The sequence below is a fragment of the Falco peregrinus genome, chromosome 7 (assembly GCF_023634155.1).
Source record: "Falco peregrinus isolate bFalPer1 chromosome 7, bFalPer1.pri, whole genome shotgun sequence".
NCBI classification, from domain to species: Eukaryota; Metazoa; Chordata; class Aves; order Falconiformes; family Falconidae; genus Falco; species Falco peregrinus.
This window is the reverse complement of record NC_073727.1, coordinates 80,259,172-80,280,907: the sequence shown is the minus strand read 5'-3', so window position 1 is coordinate 80,280,907 and position 21,736 is coordinate 80,259,172. Positions and strand designations below refer to the sequence as shown.

The 21,736-nt window shown below is 37.7% G+C and overlaps 1 protein-coding gene across 1 annotated transcript; it reads right to left on the bottom strand.

Moving 5' to 3' along the window:
• Positions 1 to 5,881: 5,881 nt before the first annotated feature.
• DDX43 (DEAD-box helicase 43) lies at positions 5,882 to 20,415 on the bottom strand. Its single transcript, XM_027790816.2, is given in 15 exon segments — positions 5,882 to 6,285; positions 6,636 to 6,723; positions 7,507 to 7,645; positions 8,236 to 8,345; positions 8,952 to 9,079; positions 10,883 to 10,970; positions 11,722 to 11,822; positions 14,352 to 14,493; positions 15,870 to 15,898; positions 15,900 to 15,981; positions 16,231 to 16,349; positions 16,425 to 16,581; positions 18,298 to 18,379; positions 18,919 to 19,026; positions 20,352 to 20,415. Coding segments are annotated over 15 exon segments (1,545 nt in total). The 3' UTR covers positions 5,882 to 6,177.
• Positions 20,416 to 21,736: the final 1,321 nt, after the last annotated feature.

The following is a 21,736-nucleotide window of genomic DNA, read 5'->3' as shown; positions in this document are numbered from 1 at the left end:
GTACTTTGCAGATACCTGAACCAAATGAGTTTGGTATCATGCTTGTAATGCCTGTTGAGAAAGACTCCCAGCTGGATGAATGTGATGACATTGGAGCCTATTAATATCTAACATTCAAAAGAAACCCGAAAGAAAAGCATTTTATTGAAGTTTTTAGATGAAGATGGAAAATTGTCAGCCCTTAAAATGCTTCAAGCACTAAGAGAAATTATTAAATGAGAAAACCATTAAAAGTAAGTCCCAGAGCAAGCTTCACCTAGAAGTGCTGTAAAACCAGCTCCATGGTGCAGGTGCATTGCCCTGTTAATAAAAATGTGATTTCCTTGCCTCCCCATCTGTCTCTTCATCTCAGTGTTTGCTCTGGTGGTAAGAATCACAAGTCGTCAGGGCTGATCACATTATGTGATTAACCCATTGCTCCACTATGCAATTCGCTTTTCATATGAAACTAATGAATATTCAGGGTGCTGCTTGGCATGCTTGGTACTTTCTACCCGACCTGCCCCTTTTCAATCTGCCATGTACAAAGAACCCTTTGCTGTACTTGTAGCAAAAGGAAGAACTTTCTTTTACACATTACCTAATATTTTATATTTATCTGTATAAAAAAATGTATCCCCTTTTAGGGTGCTTTTTTTCTCCAAAGCTTTCAGAAACATTGTGGCCAAATATCTTGTCTCAGTGTTTTCAACAGTGAAGCCGTTCATTGGAAAACATTACTGTATTTCTAAATAATGTAAATGTAGTAAATCAAGCAAACAGCAGTTCAAGAAGAGTGCTCATTTCACAGAACTCGACAGGCCTTTGTAATGTTTTATTTAAAATCCTTATCCTGTAGGATAAAGAGCCAGTGACTGAACCCAGGTATTTCTTTTGATCGATTCTAAATTCCTCTTAAGGTAAAAACCTTAGCACTTTTTAAAAAGTTTCTAATTGATGTAATATGTTTATATATAAAAACAACTTCTTTGTTACTAGATGTGGAAGTAACTGTAAAAACACAAAAGGCTGGAAGTCCTGCAATAACTCTTCTGATCAGAAATCCTGCATCAGAAATATCAGTGGACATCATCTTGACTTTGGAAGCTCAGCAGAGCTGGCCACCTAGCATACAGGATGGCCTCAAAACTGAACAGTGGCTAGGAAGAAAAGTCAAGGGAGAGTTCAGGAAAAAACTCACTTTATTTAGTAGCTAAAGAAAACAAAAAAGAAAAGGTTCTAAGAGGTACCTCAAATACAATTAGTTACAAAATATCTTCTCTACAACTTGATCACTTAGAAGTGCTATAAAAAGGGTATTCAGATTCTGTTTAGTATTCTGCCTTTAAGGTGCAGATACCTTATATCTTGCATACATCCAGATCAAAGACAATTGAAATCCCTCTTTAAAAGACATCGGATTTGTGGTAGTGCTTGTGCTGTACTGAAATCTAAAGACAAAACTGCTCTGCCAGGCTGTACACTAACCATTCCAAAGAACAATATATTAAATCTACCAAGTCAGACACATGAACATGAACCTTTCCTGTACTGCTTTAGTTACCAGCAACACCCACTCCTTGGCTTTTTAAGACAATAAAAAAAATAAATTCTAAGGCAGGGAGTGCCCCTGTAAGTAGGACTGCATACGCAAGTTATATACCTCTGCAGGAAGTAAATGTGTACTTTTCTAGCAAGATCCATTATTTCTCGTACTCTGGAATGGCTACAAAGTTTGTTTTTTTTTTGTCTCCTCACCACTGTCACACCAAGCCTGCATTAGTTTGCAGAAACATCCCAACTTGTCATTGCATTAGGAGAACTGGTGATCTCAGCAAAAAGAGTTCAGGCAATCTGGTATTCTTTTTAATTAGCATGCCCACCTTAACAATGCCAAATAAATCATTACTGCTCTACTGGGCTATTTTTTCCTGAAAAAATAAAATGCAAAGAGTAAGGGAACCAAACAGGCTCTGGGGAAACAATCTAACTTGCATAAGGAAGACGAAAAAAAATGATTGCTGGTGTTTTAAACACAGGGGTTGAGCTATGTTAATCATTGCTTTTAGAAACACGATCAAAAACAAACAAAAAAGCTTCACAACAGTCACCTTACCTGAAACAAACTCACAAGCCTATTATTTGCACAAAGGAATTAAAAATAATGGTGAAAACTTCTTGTATTCAAAACCGGAATGGTTATGCAGTAAAGCTAATAATACAAATGCTCAAAGGTAGTAGATTTCTGAGTAGTGGAATTCCCCAAATCAAGTTCAACAAATGCAGAAAAGTTCAGAATTAAGCTTAATTTTACTGTAAATCAAAACATCCTTAAGTATATAGTTAAAGCATCCAAACAATTAAATATGTCCTATATTAATGACATTGTAATTGTCTTTGCATGGAGTAGCTGGGGAATTAAGGAGGAAATAACTAATCGTAGTTACTGGATTTCAATTTTTTTTTTTTTTTTGTATTTTGTTTGTTTTATTGAAGTGCAAAGAAATTGTTGATATTTTAAATTAAGTCAATTATAAAGTGTCTTTGTCTAGTTACAGACACTGGTACTTACTGCTGTGTAACAACTTAATAATCTTGTACTCAACTTTAGGAAACACCTGGCGACTCTCTCTCTCACATATTGAGAAAGCCATGATGAACAACCACGGCAGCTCAAAGACATGTTGTGAATCTGATGGACTGAAGTGCTGTAGGTTGGTATTTCATATGAGTATTTTACTTTAAGCCTGTGTGAGCCAGGCTAGCACTGTTTCACTTTAAGAATTTGATCTAAGACTAATTACTCATAATAGGGAGCAAGAATAAGGCTTTTAGGCATCGCTGTTCTACAGCAGTTCTGCATTCAGCACAATGTCTGACTTGCATTTACTCAATGAGGCGGAAACAAATCACATTGCAGGTTTATAGTCCAGACTCACCTTGGAAAGCAAGAAGATGAAACTTGTTAAATAATCTTTCCCAAACTCATTCCTGTTTAGAAGAATCAGCTTAGAAGTCTGATAACCCATCTTTTTCTGTGCTTTGGGAGCAAAGTCACACTTCATACCAAGGCAACTTCTAAAATGATGGTGAGAAAAGAACTGTTGAATGACACCAGGATGAATAAATGATTTTTCTCTCCAATAAAACCTGGTTTCCACATTTCTTTGAAGAGAAAGCATAAAACCCACATGAGGTACAGAACCTCCTTAACAGCAAACCAAATTCTTAGTTTACTTAATTACATCTTATACTGAATCAAGAAAGTCACAAGACAACTAATGCATAATTCTTTGTCTTTGCTTTATGAGTATTATCAGACATGCTATGCCCCTCCCTAGCAGTGCGCTGCACAACATACATACCTCTTCCCCTTGTGGCATGCCACAGGAAGGTCACGGCATTTCCTTCAGCATAAACCCAAGCCAAAAGCGCAGCTTTAATCTTAAGCAGTGCTCCAAGGTTATGTCATACCGGTAGCATCTGCAGCTGGGAGACTGCACTGTGTGAGCAGGCTTCTGACCAACACTTTATATCTGGGTCACTGCTGCTACCAGTGAAAGCTGTGTACGCTCAAAAGCTGTCATTTAAAGTACAAATCCTTCATTGCTAGAATTTAACTTCATACACAGTAGTTCTAGGATTATCCAGCCTACTGCTGTGCTTATTTTCAGATTTTATTCAAAACATTATCGAAAATGTTATTTGAGTAAGAACAGTTTTATTGTTTTCATGAATAATCTGTATTTATTTAGAACTATGTAGAAGGTACCTAATAAATTCTTATTTATCAGGAAAGGTTGTCTTAAGCTTCTGAAGTACCTTCTAGAGGAACTTAAAATGAAATACACCAAGAAGTTGGAAAAATTCTTTTCATACCATGTCAAAACTGCTTTTTTCCACTCATGTGTCATGTGGCCAAAGGACACAGACTGGCATTGGGCAGACCTGGATCATTGCTTTTGAAGTATCTGGGGTATTTTCTGGAGTGCCTGCAAAACACTCAGCTGCCACATTTCTTTATTCCCAAATACAGCTTGCTCAGCCTGGAAGATAAAGTGAGCAGTGACTTCCTTTCAAGACAAATAAATGATCAATTGAACAACAGATTCTCAGTATTTCAGGAGAGTCTAAAAATAAATAAATCATTGTTTACAATAACTAGCTAATCATGTAAATTTGCATATTTAAAGCCAGAAGTTTTGTAGCTCACGTTACTCCTCAGTGGTCTGATGCTATAAAAAGCAAAACAAAATCAAGAACACTAAAAGAAAAACTGTATACCTCAGTTACACTGCTTAGTTGTAACCCTTCAAAGAAAACAGAACATTAAGTAATTTTTTTCTTCCCTATCCAAATGTAGATGTCACCTGCAAAATATCTTCAAGGTATACTAAGAACGTATAGAAGAATTTGCAAGTTAATTTCCCATGCAACTTCTAGGATTCCAAAGTGGAAAATGACAATTTTATTTAAAATGAAGGTCCACTGCAAAATACCCCAAATACACTCTGGCTTTCAGAAGGAAGTCACTGCAGTTACTCTGACATAAACCAGAAGTTCGCAAGATCAAGTGGGTGGATGAAGACTTTTTGCAGAGGACAACCACCAGCAACAGTGAACAGACTATTGAAACAATACAAAGTTCCAGAAATAACTGATCTTTTCTGAGTCTTCAGAATTGGTTTGGAAATTAGTCTTTTCACTGGACTTTGGATGGGAAGCAATCAGTATCTAATGTGCTGCAACAGAATAAAAGTTACTGTGCTAATGAGCGTTAGTGAGGTATCTCTTTCTACAAGATTTCTGTCTTCAACCTACATCAAGGAGGAAGACTCTCCATGTGAAAAGTTGTCAGATTCATGCTGTATTTCGGTTTTGGTATTTTCAGAATCAGTATTCAGCTCAATTTTTCTTATGTGGAAGAGTATGTGTGGCAGGAAAAACGAATAATTATTTCCTATTACTAAAACTGTGCAGGTGATAAATACACAGCATTTGGGAACTGCTGTGCTTTAAGTACATACATCTTTTGCTTTTTCTTAAAGAAGCCATGGGAAGTCTCTATTTTTAGCCTACTTTTTGAAAGCAAAATAACCTACTGGCTTAAATAATGCCCAGATTTCACCTCAATTACGAGCAAATAAAAAAAGAGGTAAGGTCAGAAGAACATTTAAAGAGTAATTTCACTAAAATATTATCATCTCACTAGATTCAGTTTATTAGGTTTTCCATTTACTCATATGACATATAAGTAAACACAAGCTAAGACCAAGCTTAAATGAAGATCCTTCCCATACAACTTCCAAAGAGTGAAAACAGACCCCACTATCATTAGGGGTCTGTGTGAAAGAACCTGACAACCAAATGTAAAATTTGAATCAACTTTATCTCAAAGAAATAAAAGCTGACCTTCAAATCTATTTTTTCTTCATGATTTTATTAAGATTGCTCTAGTAAACTGTTTTTCTTCCTTAAGCTAGAAAATTACATTCATGAGAACAAGAGTAGACGGAAGCTGGTTTTTTCCCCCCAGTTAGTCACGAACACATACTTCTTGTTATGCTCTCCTCCATCAGGAGGAAATGTAGACTTCTCTCAAAAAAACCCCTTAAAACACAAGTCTTAACAAAAATGTTTTTCAATGTTTCAGAATAAACAAAAAACCCCAAAACAAAACAAAACTTGCTTCAGCAGACATCAGTTACTGCAAACACAGTAGTTCTCAACTACCCAAGTTATCCCTAGAAATACTGCCAGATGTGGTGTATCAATGCAGAAGTACACTATTTTGAAGTCAGTGACAAACTGCTTACATTCACTCATCCAGTTTTCTGAAACTAAAGATTGTTTTTTATATTTTTATATATTAATATGGCATTTAACTAAAAAAAAACCCCACAACCAACCACCAAACAACCCCACAATATTTGTTTCTAACCAGTAGGTAATGGCTTTAGAATCATGCACATCACACTAGAATAATGTAATTAAGTGAAAGTAGTGTCCAAGTGCAAAACCAGATTTAATTCTATATAAAGTTAATCCAGTTTTTTTTTTTCCTAAACCACTATTTAAAACTCATTTTAATAGCACAGGTACAGAAAACAACCAAGACAAACTTCTAAATCCAAGCCCACAGAGGCTACGACTAACTATAATCATTTTGTTTCACTAAGTTTTGAACTTCGATTACAGTTATTTTGAGGGCTTTCTCCGAGGTCTTTGCATATCCTTTTCAGTTTCTTTTCTGATTTGAAATTGTTTGTATCTTTCTGCCATTGCAATAAGCCCGTCTGGAACTACCTGATAAGAAAGCAGCAGAAGGACAAGGTCAGTTTTAAATCTAAACATGCATCCAGAAGTGAAATACAAATGGAATAAAATATATACTATTATTCCTCAGCAGGTCTCTATGTCCTTTCTTTGGACACAGAAGGCTTTGATTAAAGCTCCCAGTTCTTTTCTGGGACTCACCTGTAAGGTAAAATACAGCTAAGGATATCCACAGCAAGACAGACTTAAGCACCGATTTTTTGCACAAGACACTACAAACACTCACCAAGAAAGGTCTAAGTAGGCTTAGACCTTCATGAACAGTTTCAGGTCGTAACCCAGAACCAATACAATTCCTACCCAGTAACGTGTATTCTTACTTGGTTTGCTCTTTCCAGAATTTCAATCAGCTCAGATGCAACTCTCCAATCATTCTTGGTGACAAGTGTTACTGCCTTCCCAGTACGTCTAAAACAAGGAATAAAATAACTGTTGATCTTCAAAACAACTACTGCTAGGCTTTTCCTACTGACCTATACAGTAATAAGTTGTAAGGCAGTGTTATTGAACTGGTAAATAAAACCGGCTTGAGTATTTACTATGCATGTGACACAAAGCAACTTTTCATAAAGATCATAATACGGCAATTCACCTAATATGGAGCAAAGGCACAACTAATTGAGACTTTTAGACAATAAACCTAGCATAAAGACAACATATTTAAGCATGAAAAGGCATACATACATACCATTAATAAAATAAACACACACAAAAGAAAAACTGCACTTGTGCCAACCTGGGAAAGCAGCATTCAAAAATTCTAGCACCAAACTACACCACCACGACAGGCTGAAAACTTTGAAATTATATACGTTTTTCCCAATGGGCTGCCTAGGAAACTAAACAACTTAGTGGCTCACGAAGAGATAGACAAGGAAGTGACATTTCAGATTATCTACACAGACAATGTTTTGAACCATAATTCTTCAGCATTTAAACCAGCTGTCAAACAGCCCTCGTTCCTATCCACTTCATGAAGTAACAGAAGAGTGGAACACTTGTTTGCCTTACATTTAAGTGAACTAATTTTGAAACACGAAGCAGTACATTATCTAAAACATACTTTGCTAGACCCTGAAGGCTTCACTCCCCCACCCCACATCACCTGTAGGTCTAGTATTTGGCAAGACAAACACCTATGCACTGCATAAAACACTGACAACATGTTACTCTTCTCTTACAAACGCTTACCCTGCTCTTCCGGTACGACCTACTCTATGAACATATTCTTCAATGTTGCGAGGGAAGTCAAAGTTAAAAACATGAGTAATATCATGCACGTCAAGGCCACGGGATGCTAAGTCAGTAGCTACCAGTATTCTAACTTTGCCTAAAATAAGTACAACAGAAAGAGAATGGGAGTTTATAAAATAAACAGTAAATATACTCCTTTTGGTCTATTTGTTTTCTAGTGTATAATGCACTTATTCTTAACACATAAAGGAAAAAATCGTTGCATGTCACACCGAGTTAGCATCAAATACAAGGTGGTAAATAAGCACTCGAAGTATCATTTTACTATTATTTGTACTTCCCAAGTAGAACAGTAGGGTGCAGAAGAAGCAAGAAACATGCCTAGCTGAAACAGTCTGAAAAGAACAGAAACTCCACCAACTATATTGTCAGGGGGCATCCTTACCATAGGACTACTGTTTTATTAGCATGTGATCACATAACATGAAAGTATAACCCTACCAGCATAATCAAGAACAGAACTGTTTCACTGAAAGCACCATTATTTGACACTTTAAATTTACCGTTCTGTAGACTAACATAATATTGACTTTTCCATAGAGATTTCAAGAAAACAAACAAGACTTACTTTAAATTATTTAACTCAGACATTCCAAATTTTATTGAAGACCCTGTTTCCTGATTTTTTTTTTTTTTAAATAAACCAGTACTTTGGTACTAACTTACCTCTCTTGAAGTCATCTAAGGCCTGTTCTCGATCACACTGTTCCCTGCTACCATGAAGTGACTGTACTGGAACTCCTTGGAGACTAAAGTCACTTGCTAAGTCATCAGCTCTAGGATAAAATAAAACACTGGTTCTTAAAGAGGGCTGGAGGAAGAAAAAGCGCAGCATCTACATTTAGATCCAAAAGATGATACTGTGACAACAAAAACTAAACGTGCCTAAGGACAAAACCCTACCTAGGTCAGCTGTTACTTATTATAAACCAGTATGATAGCAAGAATATTCCCCACATAATTTTTTGCTTTTTTTATATATAAGAGAAATAGATTATTTTTGTGTTTTTCACTCAAAAAGCTCAGGTATGGTACAGTGACATCGTGCCCTCCCCCTCAGGTCTTGTAGGCACTGGTTGCATATGGAAGGAAACAGTACAGCACATTAATGTACCCCCAAGAATCTTAACATCTACTTACTATGTGAAATTTGAGTTTTACCACCACCATTAATGACATTAAAAAAAGATCCAAACTACTAGTCAGTCTAGAGGAATGAATAAATGAATAGATAAACACACTACTACTACTGACACGTTGACAAGAGCTGTTATGCTTGGTAATTATGCAAACTAAGAAACTACCCAGTATTTGTTAGGGGGAAAAAAACCCCCATACAACCCACCAACGAACAGATGTAATACTGGGAAGTGATTACGTACGTAAGTTTTTTTCCCACAAAAATGATGACTTTATCACTTGGCTTCATAGTGTCAATGAAGTACTGCATGAAAGCTTTCTTTTCCTCCTCGGCGATAACAACAACTCTCTGCTCTACTGTATTTACTGCCTGTTAAGCAGCAAAAAGGGATGTTAAGTGGAAACAATTTTTCTGTTAAATCCCGTATTACGATATATGAAACTAGTAATATGATACCATGAAAAACTATTTTAAAACCAAGATATGTATCAGTTTAGAGTTCAAACAATGCAGATTTATTCATTGTTCCCTCGTCACTTTAGAACAGTAAAATTTATTTTTAAGCAGTTTGCCAGGTTATATATTTGCAGAGTTTTAGAGGGCACAGATTAACAGACTAGTGAGGTGAAACAAATATTCCTAATCTCAGTGAAAATCAGATTGAAGTACTTTAACTTGAGTATGTATTACGTCAATCCAGAGCAAGTTGGAACAATGGCAGTCTTCCTTGAAGGGACAGACTTTTAAAGAAGACTAATCTATTTGAAATTATCAGTCCTGCTTAATTCTTCCTACAACTGTTTGTTAATAAAAATTTAACTCCATTACATTTGATGGTTGCCACAGAACAAGGGTCCTCAAACTACAGCCTGCGGGCTGGATACAGTCCCCCAGGGTCCTCAATCCGGCCCCTGGTATTTACAGACACACACACACACACCCCCCCCCCGGCCGGGGGCTGGGGGGGAAACCAAGCAGCCGCAGATGGCCTCCTGCCACTTCATCCGCACGCCGGCCCCCTGGTTAAAAAGTTTGAGGACCCCTGCCATAGAATGTCTAAGGTGCACTATGTGAGTAGTATAAAGGTCTAGACATTCTCATGGCACTATCTCATGACCTTGTGGCAAGGGCTGAAGAATCAAACAAGTAACAGATTCCCTCTCCACATGGGAACCCCTCCTCACCCCCCCACCCCCAGAAGTCACCTCTTACAATTAAGAGAAGCTCCTGTAAAAGAGATGAAGAAAGAGAGCTACAACAGCAGATGTTATCTTTCAAAGCCCAATCCTCTGCCTTTGACAAGTAATGCCCTTTGATTACAGTTCTGAATAGAACCGACGAAAACTACATTTTCCCCCTATTTCCACCCAGAAGTATATTGGATACCAATTTTCCTCATCCCTACCACTAAAGGTGGAAGATTTCTTTTTTAGAAGAAATAAAAGAAGCGAAAAGGAAGATTTCTTAAAAAGAACCGAACTCAAAGCAATCTCTGGACCAGGATGCAGAGACCTTGGTAGAACTACCATTTCTGTAAATCCTGCTGGTACTGAAGCCAACTACACACAGCTGCATAAGCATGACAAGTATGCAACTACATCTACGTATCAGAAGTTCTGAACTTTCTTAGAGTTCTTCCTCTAACACATATATTCCTGCTCTATGCAAGTGCCCTCCAGGAGTTCAGTACAGAGCTTCCACTCTTTGAAGAAAGCAGCAGTTAAGAAACACAGATCCATATAGGGATCCGTATGCATGAGAATGAAGACCTTCAGAAGGAAAGGGAAGGAACAAGAACTGGCTGAACAGGGGCAAAGGCTGCAGAAACCAAGGTTTAGGCAAGAACATGTGGCAGTGCAAAGTACAATATTCAACTTTAATTGTATTGATACCCGTCACTTGTAATATCTTCTACTGAAGATTTAGGACTTGTTACAGAAACACATGAACAAACACCTTTGCTACTTTTTTTCTTCTAGTGTTTTCTAAACTTTTAATGAAGCTTTAAAAGAATGATATGGATTTTTTTTTTTTGAAGTCTGAACTGATTTTAAGTTACGTGCATTTACTTACATATAGTTACAAGCAAAATTTTTCCTGGTTTAACCATAGGTTCTTCTCAAAAAAAACCCAAAAACCAAACCAACAAAACAACCAACCCCAAAAACTTACTGCTAAGTCAAGAGTGCCAACATACACAATCATAGGATTTTTCAAATAGGATTTTGCTAGGCGACGAACACCATCAGGCCAAGTAGCACTAAACAGGAAATGGAAGAAGACACACACATAAGAAGAGTGTGCAAAATCTTCTCCAATTCATTAATTTAATCACATTCATCTTTCTTTTCTTTCTCATACACCAGTGAAACACTTGAGCATGCAGTAACAGTGAATTTATGTAACATTTAGAAATAATCTTAAGAAGTTTAAGCACTCAAGCTTTAAAGGTACTTTCTAGGTTAAAAGTACGGGCAACAGCTATGGAGCCTTTCTAATGAAGCCAGAAGTTAATTTACTACTACAGTGATATGTAATAAGCAAGTTTCCAGTCTGCTTTTATTAAAATACAGTAACCAGAATTATTGTTGGGATTTTTCTATTGTTAAGGTCCAAAAAGCTGGGTAATTTCAAAATTAATCCAGGTACAGACTAGCACAAATATTGATCAGGAAGTCAGGAGACACATTTGGCCCCAGATGAAGATGTGGAAGCTGGCATTTCAAATTGATGGGGCAAATTCTAGCACTCCCAGGACACCTCCGTTTTTGGGAAAAACTCCGTTGGTTTTATAGTTTATATACAACATCAGAAAAGGGGTTAGAAATGAAAATAAAACTGTGAAATGACTCATTAGGATTGACTAGACAGAATTAGAAAGAAAACTGATGCCATACCCATTCAGGCTAGTGGAAGTTTTTATTAAACTTGGCACATTTGTTTAGAACTTAACTTTTTCAATAACCTTATGTTTACAGTATTCAGTATAGAACATCATTATGTTTACATACCTTGTCATAACAGTTTGTCTGTCAGGCCGCACATCTATTAGGATCTTCATTATCTGAGGTTCAAATCCCATATCCAACATTCTGTCAGCCTCATCTAAAACCTGCTCAGAACAAGGTTATTTATCGTGTCTAGTTCCTTAGACAAGGGTTTCAGCAAAACACTACAGAGCAGACCATTTTAATGGTAACAATTTTAATTGCAGAATCCACTCCATAACATATTGCAAAACCTGTTCAACTTTATTTCACCACTTCAATTTCCTTGAAGGTTTTTAATTTAGTAATACATTTGAGGGCAGAAGAAGTAAACCTACACCCTTAAGAGCACTTAAAAGTCAAGGAAGAAGAAACAACTGTTTGTTTGAACAATTATTTGGTCGGTGTCTGAAAATCAGTGCAGAACTAAAAAACCCAACAAACCTAAAATTGACAAAGCACAGGGTGTGGAACTGTGCACAACACTCTTCGTAAGAAATTTTTGGTAGTTTAGAGGGGAAATCTCATTTCTACCTTGTTAAGAGATCTCACAACAGATCAAGATATCAGTTATCAATTTAGTTCCTCATTAGAAGTAGGAAAAAAGCCAGACTGTACATTCTGGCTCACAACAGGACACTGCAGAACATCCAGAGGTCAAACTTGTTTCATCTAGTAACAAAATAAGAACTAACAACCTACCAAAAGAGAACAAGTGAGCTGAAGGTCTGAGCACAACTATTTGGAACTGATCTTTTTTCTAATATCAAGCACACTTGTGAATGTTTTAGTCTCACGCAAAGGAAGAAGGCTGCCATTCAAGTCTCATTTCTCTCCTTTAATTTTCAAGTAGAGTTTACATAAATCAAAATTATATGGATCATGCTTTTAAGTACTGATGTTTTCTAGTCACTTATGTGGAAATGTAAGACTTCGATGATAATCCCTTTCTACTGTCCTGATTTTGCTGGTCCATTATTTTCAGATGTTTTATTCTATTAAAGGGTTTTTGTACACTATCTGTGTAAATCTTAGAAATAATCATCTGAGAGACAGAAGACAAGAATTCTATTTCTTGATTTAATTCTATTTATTTTCAAAAGACTCACAGAGACCTCCTTAACTAGTTGGATTCTAATACAATGGCAAGGCTGAAACATGACTAATTTTATATACAGATTTGGCTACTACACCCCTTTTAGCAGCAGGAGCTTTCTAAGCTATGAAGCACACTGGTACTTCAATGGGCGGGGAGAAGAAAGCGTTAAGTATGTGTATCAGATGGATCAGAGTAGTTGAGGTTTATTTATGACAGATGCTCAATAAAGAATAAAAGCTGTAGTAGATGTAAGATAGATATTAGCACTGTTTCTTCCAAATTTCTCGTAGCCAGGTCCTTGTTTATAAACCAGATCTCCCACAAACTGACATAATCTTAGGTTTCTTGTTATCTATACTTATTTGCTTGTTTGTTAGTATTACTCATTTCAGTTGTATTTCTTGGCAATAAATTCTTACAATCCAGTTCTTCATGTGAAAACTCTCTCCTCCATTTTAAAATTAGTTGGTAAGTTTTACACTATTTTTTTGTATTTGAAGAATAAAATGACTACTCCAATCTACCTTCTATATCCTACTTCATGATTTATATAGGGGTTTTTTTTCAGTATACCCTTCCCCCTAAATGCTTCCCAATTATTCACATGCAACTCAAATTTCCTTCCTTCTGCTTTATGAGCATAAGGTCAAAAGAAAAAAAAAAAGCACTCAGATCACCAGTTAATGAATACTGACTTACACTGAACACAGCGATACAGAAAGGAATCTTCAAGTGACATGTATTGTAAGCAATCAATCTACTCTGCTGTCTTCCAAGAGTATTTCCTTTTCCAGATGACCACATTTCTAATGATGCTATACCACCACTGGCCTTGCCAGTAAGCTGACAACTATTATCTAGAATTGAAGCTAACTTGTTAGAGCAAAATGAGTATTTAAGCCTTAGGAAGGAGTGCAGATAACGGAAGGAAAGTGGGCCAAATTGTCAAACTAGGCAACAAGCCACCAGTTAGACAGACAACTCAATTTGAATATATGAAAGTACTTTATGAAATAGCAATGGTTTTAAGTGTCCAGCACAGCAAAAGACAAGAATGAAGACATAAGGATTCATAACAATGTTTATCTACCTATTTTCCCCACTGAGATTAAAAGAAAGTCAGTCACCCAAACATTTAAATATTAACTGTCTGTGACTCTAGTGCTTACTGCACAAGTTCTAATAAGACTCCGAGTCACTGGAAACCTTTAAAAGAAAAGGAAAAGACAACTTCAAAAGGGCATTTCATCCATTCATAACTGATTTTGCCAAAAAGAACTTTAAACCAGCAAACATTACTAAAATGAGGTAATAATTTAGCATGTTTAAAATGCTTATTGTACTAGAAGCCCATTTTATTTTTTTCTAGGCAATATTCCACATCTGAAATGCAATTACGGTAAGCATGAACCATCCCTCTGACACCAATCTGAATGTTAAGATGTATTGTAATTAAGTCTTGAAGAGTTTAAAGAAAGGGTGAACTTAAGCTTTAATGAAGTTAGGTCAACCATTTCCCAACTGGTGCATGATGCATTCTGTATCAGCTACTTGCCAAGTATGTTATGCTCTTCAAATTTATGAAGTTGTTCATTTGAAGATCATGCAGTCTGCCAGGAGTAGCAATAACAATATCCACACCTTTGGTAACCACGTTTATCTGTCCTTTTCGGTCCCCACCACCATATATGCAAATACTGAAAAAAATAAAATATTTACAGAAGCAGTGTATTAAGGTTCAAGTAAAGTCAATCTTTTTCAAATAAATGCCACGATATTGCTTCATTTTAAAAAATACCATCTGGTATTACCAAGAAGAAGAAACACAGTAAGTATGACTGACAGCACCACAATAAATAATGAACTTAACACTGAATGATACTCCCTCAACATTCAGCAACAGCTTTCTGCTGAAAGTGCAGTGAAAGTAACCATAAAAGGAAGGAAGGTAGCTATTAAGCTATGAGTATGTTTTGCGTTGTTCTGGAAATATTCATACCAAAAATAGCTGAACATATGAAAGGACGCATAATTTTCTCAACAGTACCATCAAAAGTTAATTTGTTTTGCTGTTAAAATCAATCAATGTACTTGTAAAGGTATTAGGCTTACATTCAAACTCAACACACTCTGTAAAACTCCTCAGTATTTTGGGGAAGGAAGTAGAACATGCATTTAATTATTTGATGACTACAATCCTGAGTGCTATACAAAGTTACCAGAGAGCTCTGAAATTCAGTTTTGAAGTAAAGTAATGTCTGTTTAACAGCTTAAATGAAAATCTACTCTCTCAGCAGGTTTGTGGGTAAAACCAAATTGGGGAAGCAGGTGGTACACTAGAGGACTAGGCTGTTACTCAGAAGAACCACAAAAGGCTAGAGAAACGGGCTGTCAGGAATCCCATGAGGTTTAATGAAAGCAAAAACGGGGATGGAATTACCCCATGGCTGAGGGCCAACATACTAGAAGAGGACTTTGCAGAAAAGACTTGGCTGGGCAAGAATCTGAACACTGTTCAGCAGCGTAACTGTTGTGCTATACAGAAGGTAGCGCGCAGGTTGACAGAGCTCGTTATTCCCCTTTATTCAGTGCTTGTGAGACCACACCTCAAGCACAATATCCAGTTTTTGTACTCCCTGCCTCTACTGAAAGACAGACATATCCATACTGGAACAAGTCCAGCAGGTAGCTACCAAGATGATCAAGAGGATGAAGTGCATGATGTGAGAAACTGGTTACCAGACTTGTTCAGCCTCAAGATAATGTTCAGGGAGATTTTATTGCCGCCTAGAACTACCTAACAGCAATGCCGAGAAGACACAGCCAGACTTTTCTCAGCTGTCCATAAAGCAGGACAAGAAGCAACAAAGCTACAATACAGAGAATTTGACTATATAACAAAGATTTTCACCATGAAAGCAGTCAAAACAGGCACTCTAGAAACTGGGGAAATACAGACTCTGCATTTACTACCTTGCCCTCCTCTCTTAGCAAATGCAATTATTTCAGTAGATGAATTAAGCCACAAGTGGTAGGAGACAAATATTACTTAACAAGCAAGAAGTTGGATTACCTTTTAATTCCTTTGTATATGTACTTCAAAACACTCTGCCTCTACTTGAAGTGCCAGTTCTCTAGTGGGAGCAAGGACTAACATTCCTGGCCCCCCACGCTGATCCTTGGAACTGCAATAAACCATCTTTAGAATGTGGGTATGTAAGGCTAGGCAAAGTCTATCACATCTGACATCCAATATTTTTATACTGTTCTAGACTTTCTCAGTATATTGCTACTAACAGAATCTATGGTGATAAAATTGGTACTTATTCCACCAAGTTTATAACTTATTTCCAATTTGTAACCATCACACTGGGGGTGGGGGTAGGGGCGAAGCATCCACAACTACACAAGTCAGACATGTCAGCAGTCCTTACATTGGTTGTGAAGTCAAGTGAATGAATCCAGGCATTAAGTACGCTAATGTCTTCCCAGTACCAGTCTGTGCTATACCAATAAGATCAATTCCTTGGAGTAAGATCGGCCATGCCTGGGACTAATATAAAACAACAAATACTTAATGTATTTTTAACTTTAGCTTCAGTTAGGGTCATCAAAATTGAAGGAATACCTGAATTGGTGTAGGCTTTTGAAAACCAACTTTTCTTATATTAGCCATAATATCAGGATAATGCTCAAATACATCTTCAAATTTACAAGCAGGATTGGGAATGCAGCGCTTTTCACCTTCTTTTAAGTCATCACAAGTTATATTATTATTTTCTTTCCTGTATAGAATTAAAGAAGTGCAATTGCTTTAAAGTCTCATTAACTGAAAATTCAGAGCTAACATAAAAGACTGGCTTTCTGAGTTTTTGGATGGTTTTTTTGGTTTGTTTTTTGGTTTTGTTTTGTTTTGTTTTTTAATTCCTGTAACAACAGAAAACAAGTTGAGGCTCTTGAATGAAACTTACAGCTATTCTGACTTTTAAGAAAGCTTTACTACAGAAACTTCTCCTGGAGGCATCAATTACCATTCCTCTTAAGCATGACTAATTTGAAGTTATATATGGCTATTAACAAACTGCAGTACTGTCATATCAGACTTCAATGACACTCTATTAACAAATTAAATAATGTTTCAAGTTTTTAAACCTAAATACAACCCAGAACACAGAGGAATGGATTGCACCTCTTTGTCAGAGCACTATATTCTGACAAAAGCTTTCCTGAAATATTTTCAGAGCAGCTCCCCGGATGCTCTAGAAAACACAAACAGAACAGTCTAGAAAAAACAATGTGGCCAGTAGGCCAAGTTCAACATCCCCCCCCCCCCCCCCCAAAAAAAAAAAAAGCAACCCCAAAACACAATGTACAAAAAAGCTGTATTAAAAACTGAGGTTCTGCGTGTGTGTCGCCCCCCCCCCCCCCCCCCCCCCCGCCATTAAGCGTTATTAAGTAGTTTATCTTCACTCCAGTCCTGTACTCTTCTGAAGATTCCATTCAGCAAACAGTTTTACCTCAGGCAGGGTATGGGCTATGAAAAGAACGGGTAATTCACCCTCTCCTCATGTTTAATTTTTTTTTTCCATTTACTGCCTTTTCCTCTTTAAAACAAACAGATTAGATTAAAAACATCCCTCCATCACACAAGTGCCATTTCTCAATGAATGTTCTGAACCTACAGAACGAAGGTTCTGTTACTCTTGACTAGCTTTAACAATAACGTACATAAACTTTCAGGAAACATGTCAATTCCATGCTTTGCTCACTGTGGCAAGGTTTCTCTGGTGGGCATGCAAGAGAAAAACCAGAACCATGCATAAAGAAAAGTAATAAAAGGTAACGCTTCAGGAATGCTCACCAACTTCATTAGAACTACTGAAAAGGGTTGAAGCTATTACCAGGGCCTGAACTGAATCGCTTGAAACAGATGATCTGCTTTTCTTGTGAAGTAATGATGTAGATTAACAGATCAAAATGAATGCATACAGTTAACTGAGGAATATACTCACCAAGATGCACTTGCAAAGACAAGACAGATAGGAAGAGGACAGTAATAAAAGTTGAAATTTGCTTTGAACACTGCATTTGACTAAAATATATGGGGAAATAAATGGCAGCCAAGAGGTATTCAACACATGAACAATCATATTTGGAAGGACCTAGAAAACGTGAACATGCAGTTTCATGAAATTCAAAGAAACAGCCAAAAGCCAAACAAACCATCTTGATTTTTTTTTTCCCCTTCCAAAAGTCAACTAGATCAAACACTTTTAGAGAAGCAGTTAATCCCTAAAGTTAATTTTCCAAGCAACTAATTAATACATCATCTTCTAGTTACTGTTTAACTTCTAATAAAAGAGTTCCTAAGAAAGATCTAAATTATTACAAAACCCTAACATTAATGCTTCTGCCGCTGTATTTCACCTCCAACTTTCTGGGCTTTATACTTCAACAATAATTTTTGCCAAGCAGATGATTCCCAATAGAAACGATCTTACCGCCACAGCTCCACTTCCTCTTGTGACATAGATGCAGTCCTTGATGATTCTTCATAGAAGTTTTTCTCAATAGGAGGCAAGTCTTGAACAATCAGAAGAAGTAAACTTGAGTCAGTGAGAAATGCTACAGACTCAGGGAAAGTCTGCTAAAGTTTAAGATGGAAATCCCAAAACCCAGACAGTGCCTTGTACTAGGAAGGCTAGTCAAAAGTGCTGGAAGACTACTGCTGTTCACATACAAGATGAAGGCTGAGACAAGTGCTTAAGTATCTGCAAAAAGAACCACTTCCCCACATTTCAAGTTCTAAAGTAATTTCTATTAACATATACAATATTTAACATTTCTCAGTTTTTTGCTGCGGTCACATACAAAACAGCAGCATTTTCAACGGCTGAAGTCAAAACACCAGTAGAGTAGCAAGTTTAAGTCTTCACACAGCAACTACAGCGTCCTCCATGACCATGCTGAGAAAAGCTCATGTCGTCACTTTACTGCAAATACTTAACTGTATCTTTAAGTGTCCAAATCAGTTATCTCAAAGCAAAAACTAAAACATTTAAGCATTCAACAGATTTACCAAATAAAGACAGGTACCATACAATCAAAATTTTAAAACTAACCTGCCCACTTCATAACTTCATATTTAGCTTTGTTTTCTCGGAGAGAGATCCAGTTAATCACAGGTTTCTTTGAATTACTTTCAGGGTTCCTAACGTCCAAGGTTCTTCCTCCAGAGTTAGTACCAAAATGCTGCTGTTTGATGGAATCTGTTGCAAGGTAGGGAAGAAATCATCTCAAAACAAACACTTGACTTTCTTTTTCTATTGTAAGGCCTCTTAAGTGATTGTGAATAGACATGAAGCATTTAAATAGAAAATTCTTTCCTAGGTGTTAAAATGAAACATTGGCAAAGCCTGTACAAATCCAGTTCTGGTAAGCATTTCAACATCTTTATAAAGGAATTAATGACAGGTTCCAATATGCTGTTCCTCCAGCTATAAAGGAGGCTTGCTGTTCAGCAGACTTTTGAAAAAACTAGTGAATCCAGTAGATGGTATGGAGACAGAAAGCTTTATTTTTAACACCTACAAGAACAAGGTTTACTTCTAAAGCACCCAATAACACCACAATTAAAGTCTTAGTGCTATTATACTGTATATTCCTTTTTTTTTATGAGGTTAACACTCCTCAAGAAAGAGATTTTACAATGAAGATATAAACGGAACATAATTTGTATTAGTGGAAGAGCAGGAAACATGGGGAAAACAGAGTCACACATACTAAAGGAGCGTTAACTGTTTCTAGTCTCCTGAAACATGCTTGTCTACCATCTGGGGCACCTCCAAGATCAAAACTCACAATTACTCCATTCCTTTTATTCTAATGCTGGAACACAACTCTCGGATGATCCCTTCTTCCTCATCAGTGCCTCAAATAAACAACTATGGATGCTGTCTGCGCAAAAAGTCATTGGGAGCACACAGAAGACAAATACCAGTAACATAAGCAGAACCTCAACATATAGCCATTACTTACAGATCCATGTAACAGACAGTTAACATCATCAGGTCTAGTAAAGTGAGGCACCATGTGCAATATCAAATCTTAAATGCTAACTTGCCATGAAAGCCGTAAGAAGTCAGCATCACCCATGCTATGATCAGTACCATTTGCTTTATAGGCTACATTATAAAAGCTTACTGAATTTTAATACTGCACTGATACCACATTAGACGTTAAACTATAACCAATACTTGTATTTTCGAGGAATCGGATTGATAATGCAAGAAACACTTTTGCATTCATTAGAAGTGTTGAAACCTCAAAGGAACAGATTCTCACAGAAGTCTGGCAGTTTGGGGGTGGGGGGGTGATACTATTCATAGCTGAGAAAAGAGGACATCTACATATTTCTGTTTTAAGGAAGTATGACAACGTCCAAGAACAAGCTGAAAGTTAATTCACTCTGGTAAAATATTAACAATATAAAAATACTCTAGCAAACTTATGTTTTCTTTCCCCCCTCCTCACCTTCCAAAAACATATTACTTACCTTTCTCAGTCCCCCCTCTAATGTTCTTTTGTCCAGGTCTTGTAACAGCATTGTCAATCAACATCTTGGCTTTGTTTTGCACAGCAACACTGCCAAAAATCCTTATTTCAGCTTCATGGGTTCCCTTTATAACCTATGTTCATAAAACCTTACTGAGTTTTTTTTGATACTCCAAAAAAATTATTATATAGGAATACATACTGAAAACGAACTTTAATTTTTTTTTCCTGAATTTTAACTTCTCTTCGTAGGAAGAGGTCCTTTAATTCCCTTCCTAAAACAAAGGGAAATAAATGCATACTTAGGGAAAAAAATATCAATAAGCCCTTCTTACTTTCACATACCAGTCAAATTATACTCTCAATCCCACTTCCTTTTTACCCATTCTTGTAAAAAGAGCTGAATTATCACTGCAACACCCTTCAACTTGCTGCAGCCACTGGTTTACACTGGAGCAAAACTCAGTATGTTCTCAACAGAGTCCAGGCCTTGACGCCACACAGCATATAGTACCTTTATCCTGGCACCTGAAGAATCCTCAAGTTCTCTTATTTTAGTTCCTCCCCGACCTGTTATAAAGATACACTGCAGGTATTACAGAGATTTAGGCAGAACTGTAAAAAACTACACATGGTAACTCTTTAAGTATTTTGGTTGTAACCAAAACCTAAGCCATTCATGTGAGGGTATGCATCCATAAATAACAGCACTTGTGGCACCAAAACACTGGAAAATGTGGCTAACTTTTCTGGCCACGGGGGTGGATGGCACCCCAGTTAAAAGAGATAGAGCAACAAAACTACCTCCAAGAGAGCCACCCTTCCTCCACATGCCTAAAGAGGGGCTTCAGCCCACTTACAGACTGCTAGCCATGAGAGACGGGCACCAAGCCAGCCACTTCAGGGAGGAAAAGCTTTGCTACCCTGGCGAGCAGGAGAGCTCTGCTCTTCAGCCAGTGCCCTGCAAAAGCATCCTGTCGTGCCAGACGACAGAGGTGCAAGGGAACTGCCAGGGGCCCACACCAACAAACCTCTCCCTGACCGGGTCCTGTCCTCTCCTGCTCCCCCCCGCTGCCAAGCGCCCCGGGGGGTAGCGGTGTGGCCATTATTACCTATGAGAGCCCCGACCAGGGCACTATCGATGTGGAAGGTGAGGGGCACCGCGGCGCTCTGAGCTTGGCCGGCGGTGGCTCGGGGCAGCCCCTGCCGCGCCGCCTCCCCGGGGCCGCGGGAGCCGTCAGTGCCTCGAGCCTCCCACTCTCCTCCGCCGCTTGCCGCCACCTGCCGCCACTCTGCGCTCCTTCGTCCTCCGCTACCCTCTACGGAGATGCAGCTCTGCGAAGGGGTCGCCGGCAGCTGGCACAGGCGCCCGGCGGCGGCAGCAGA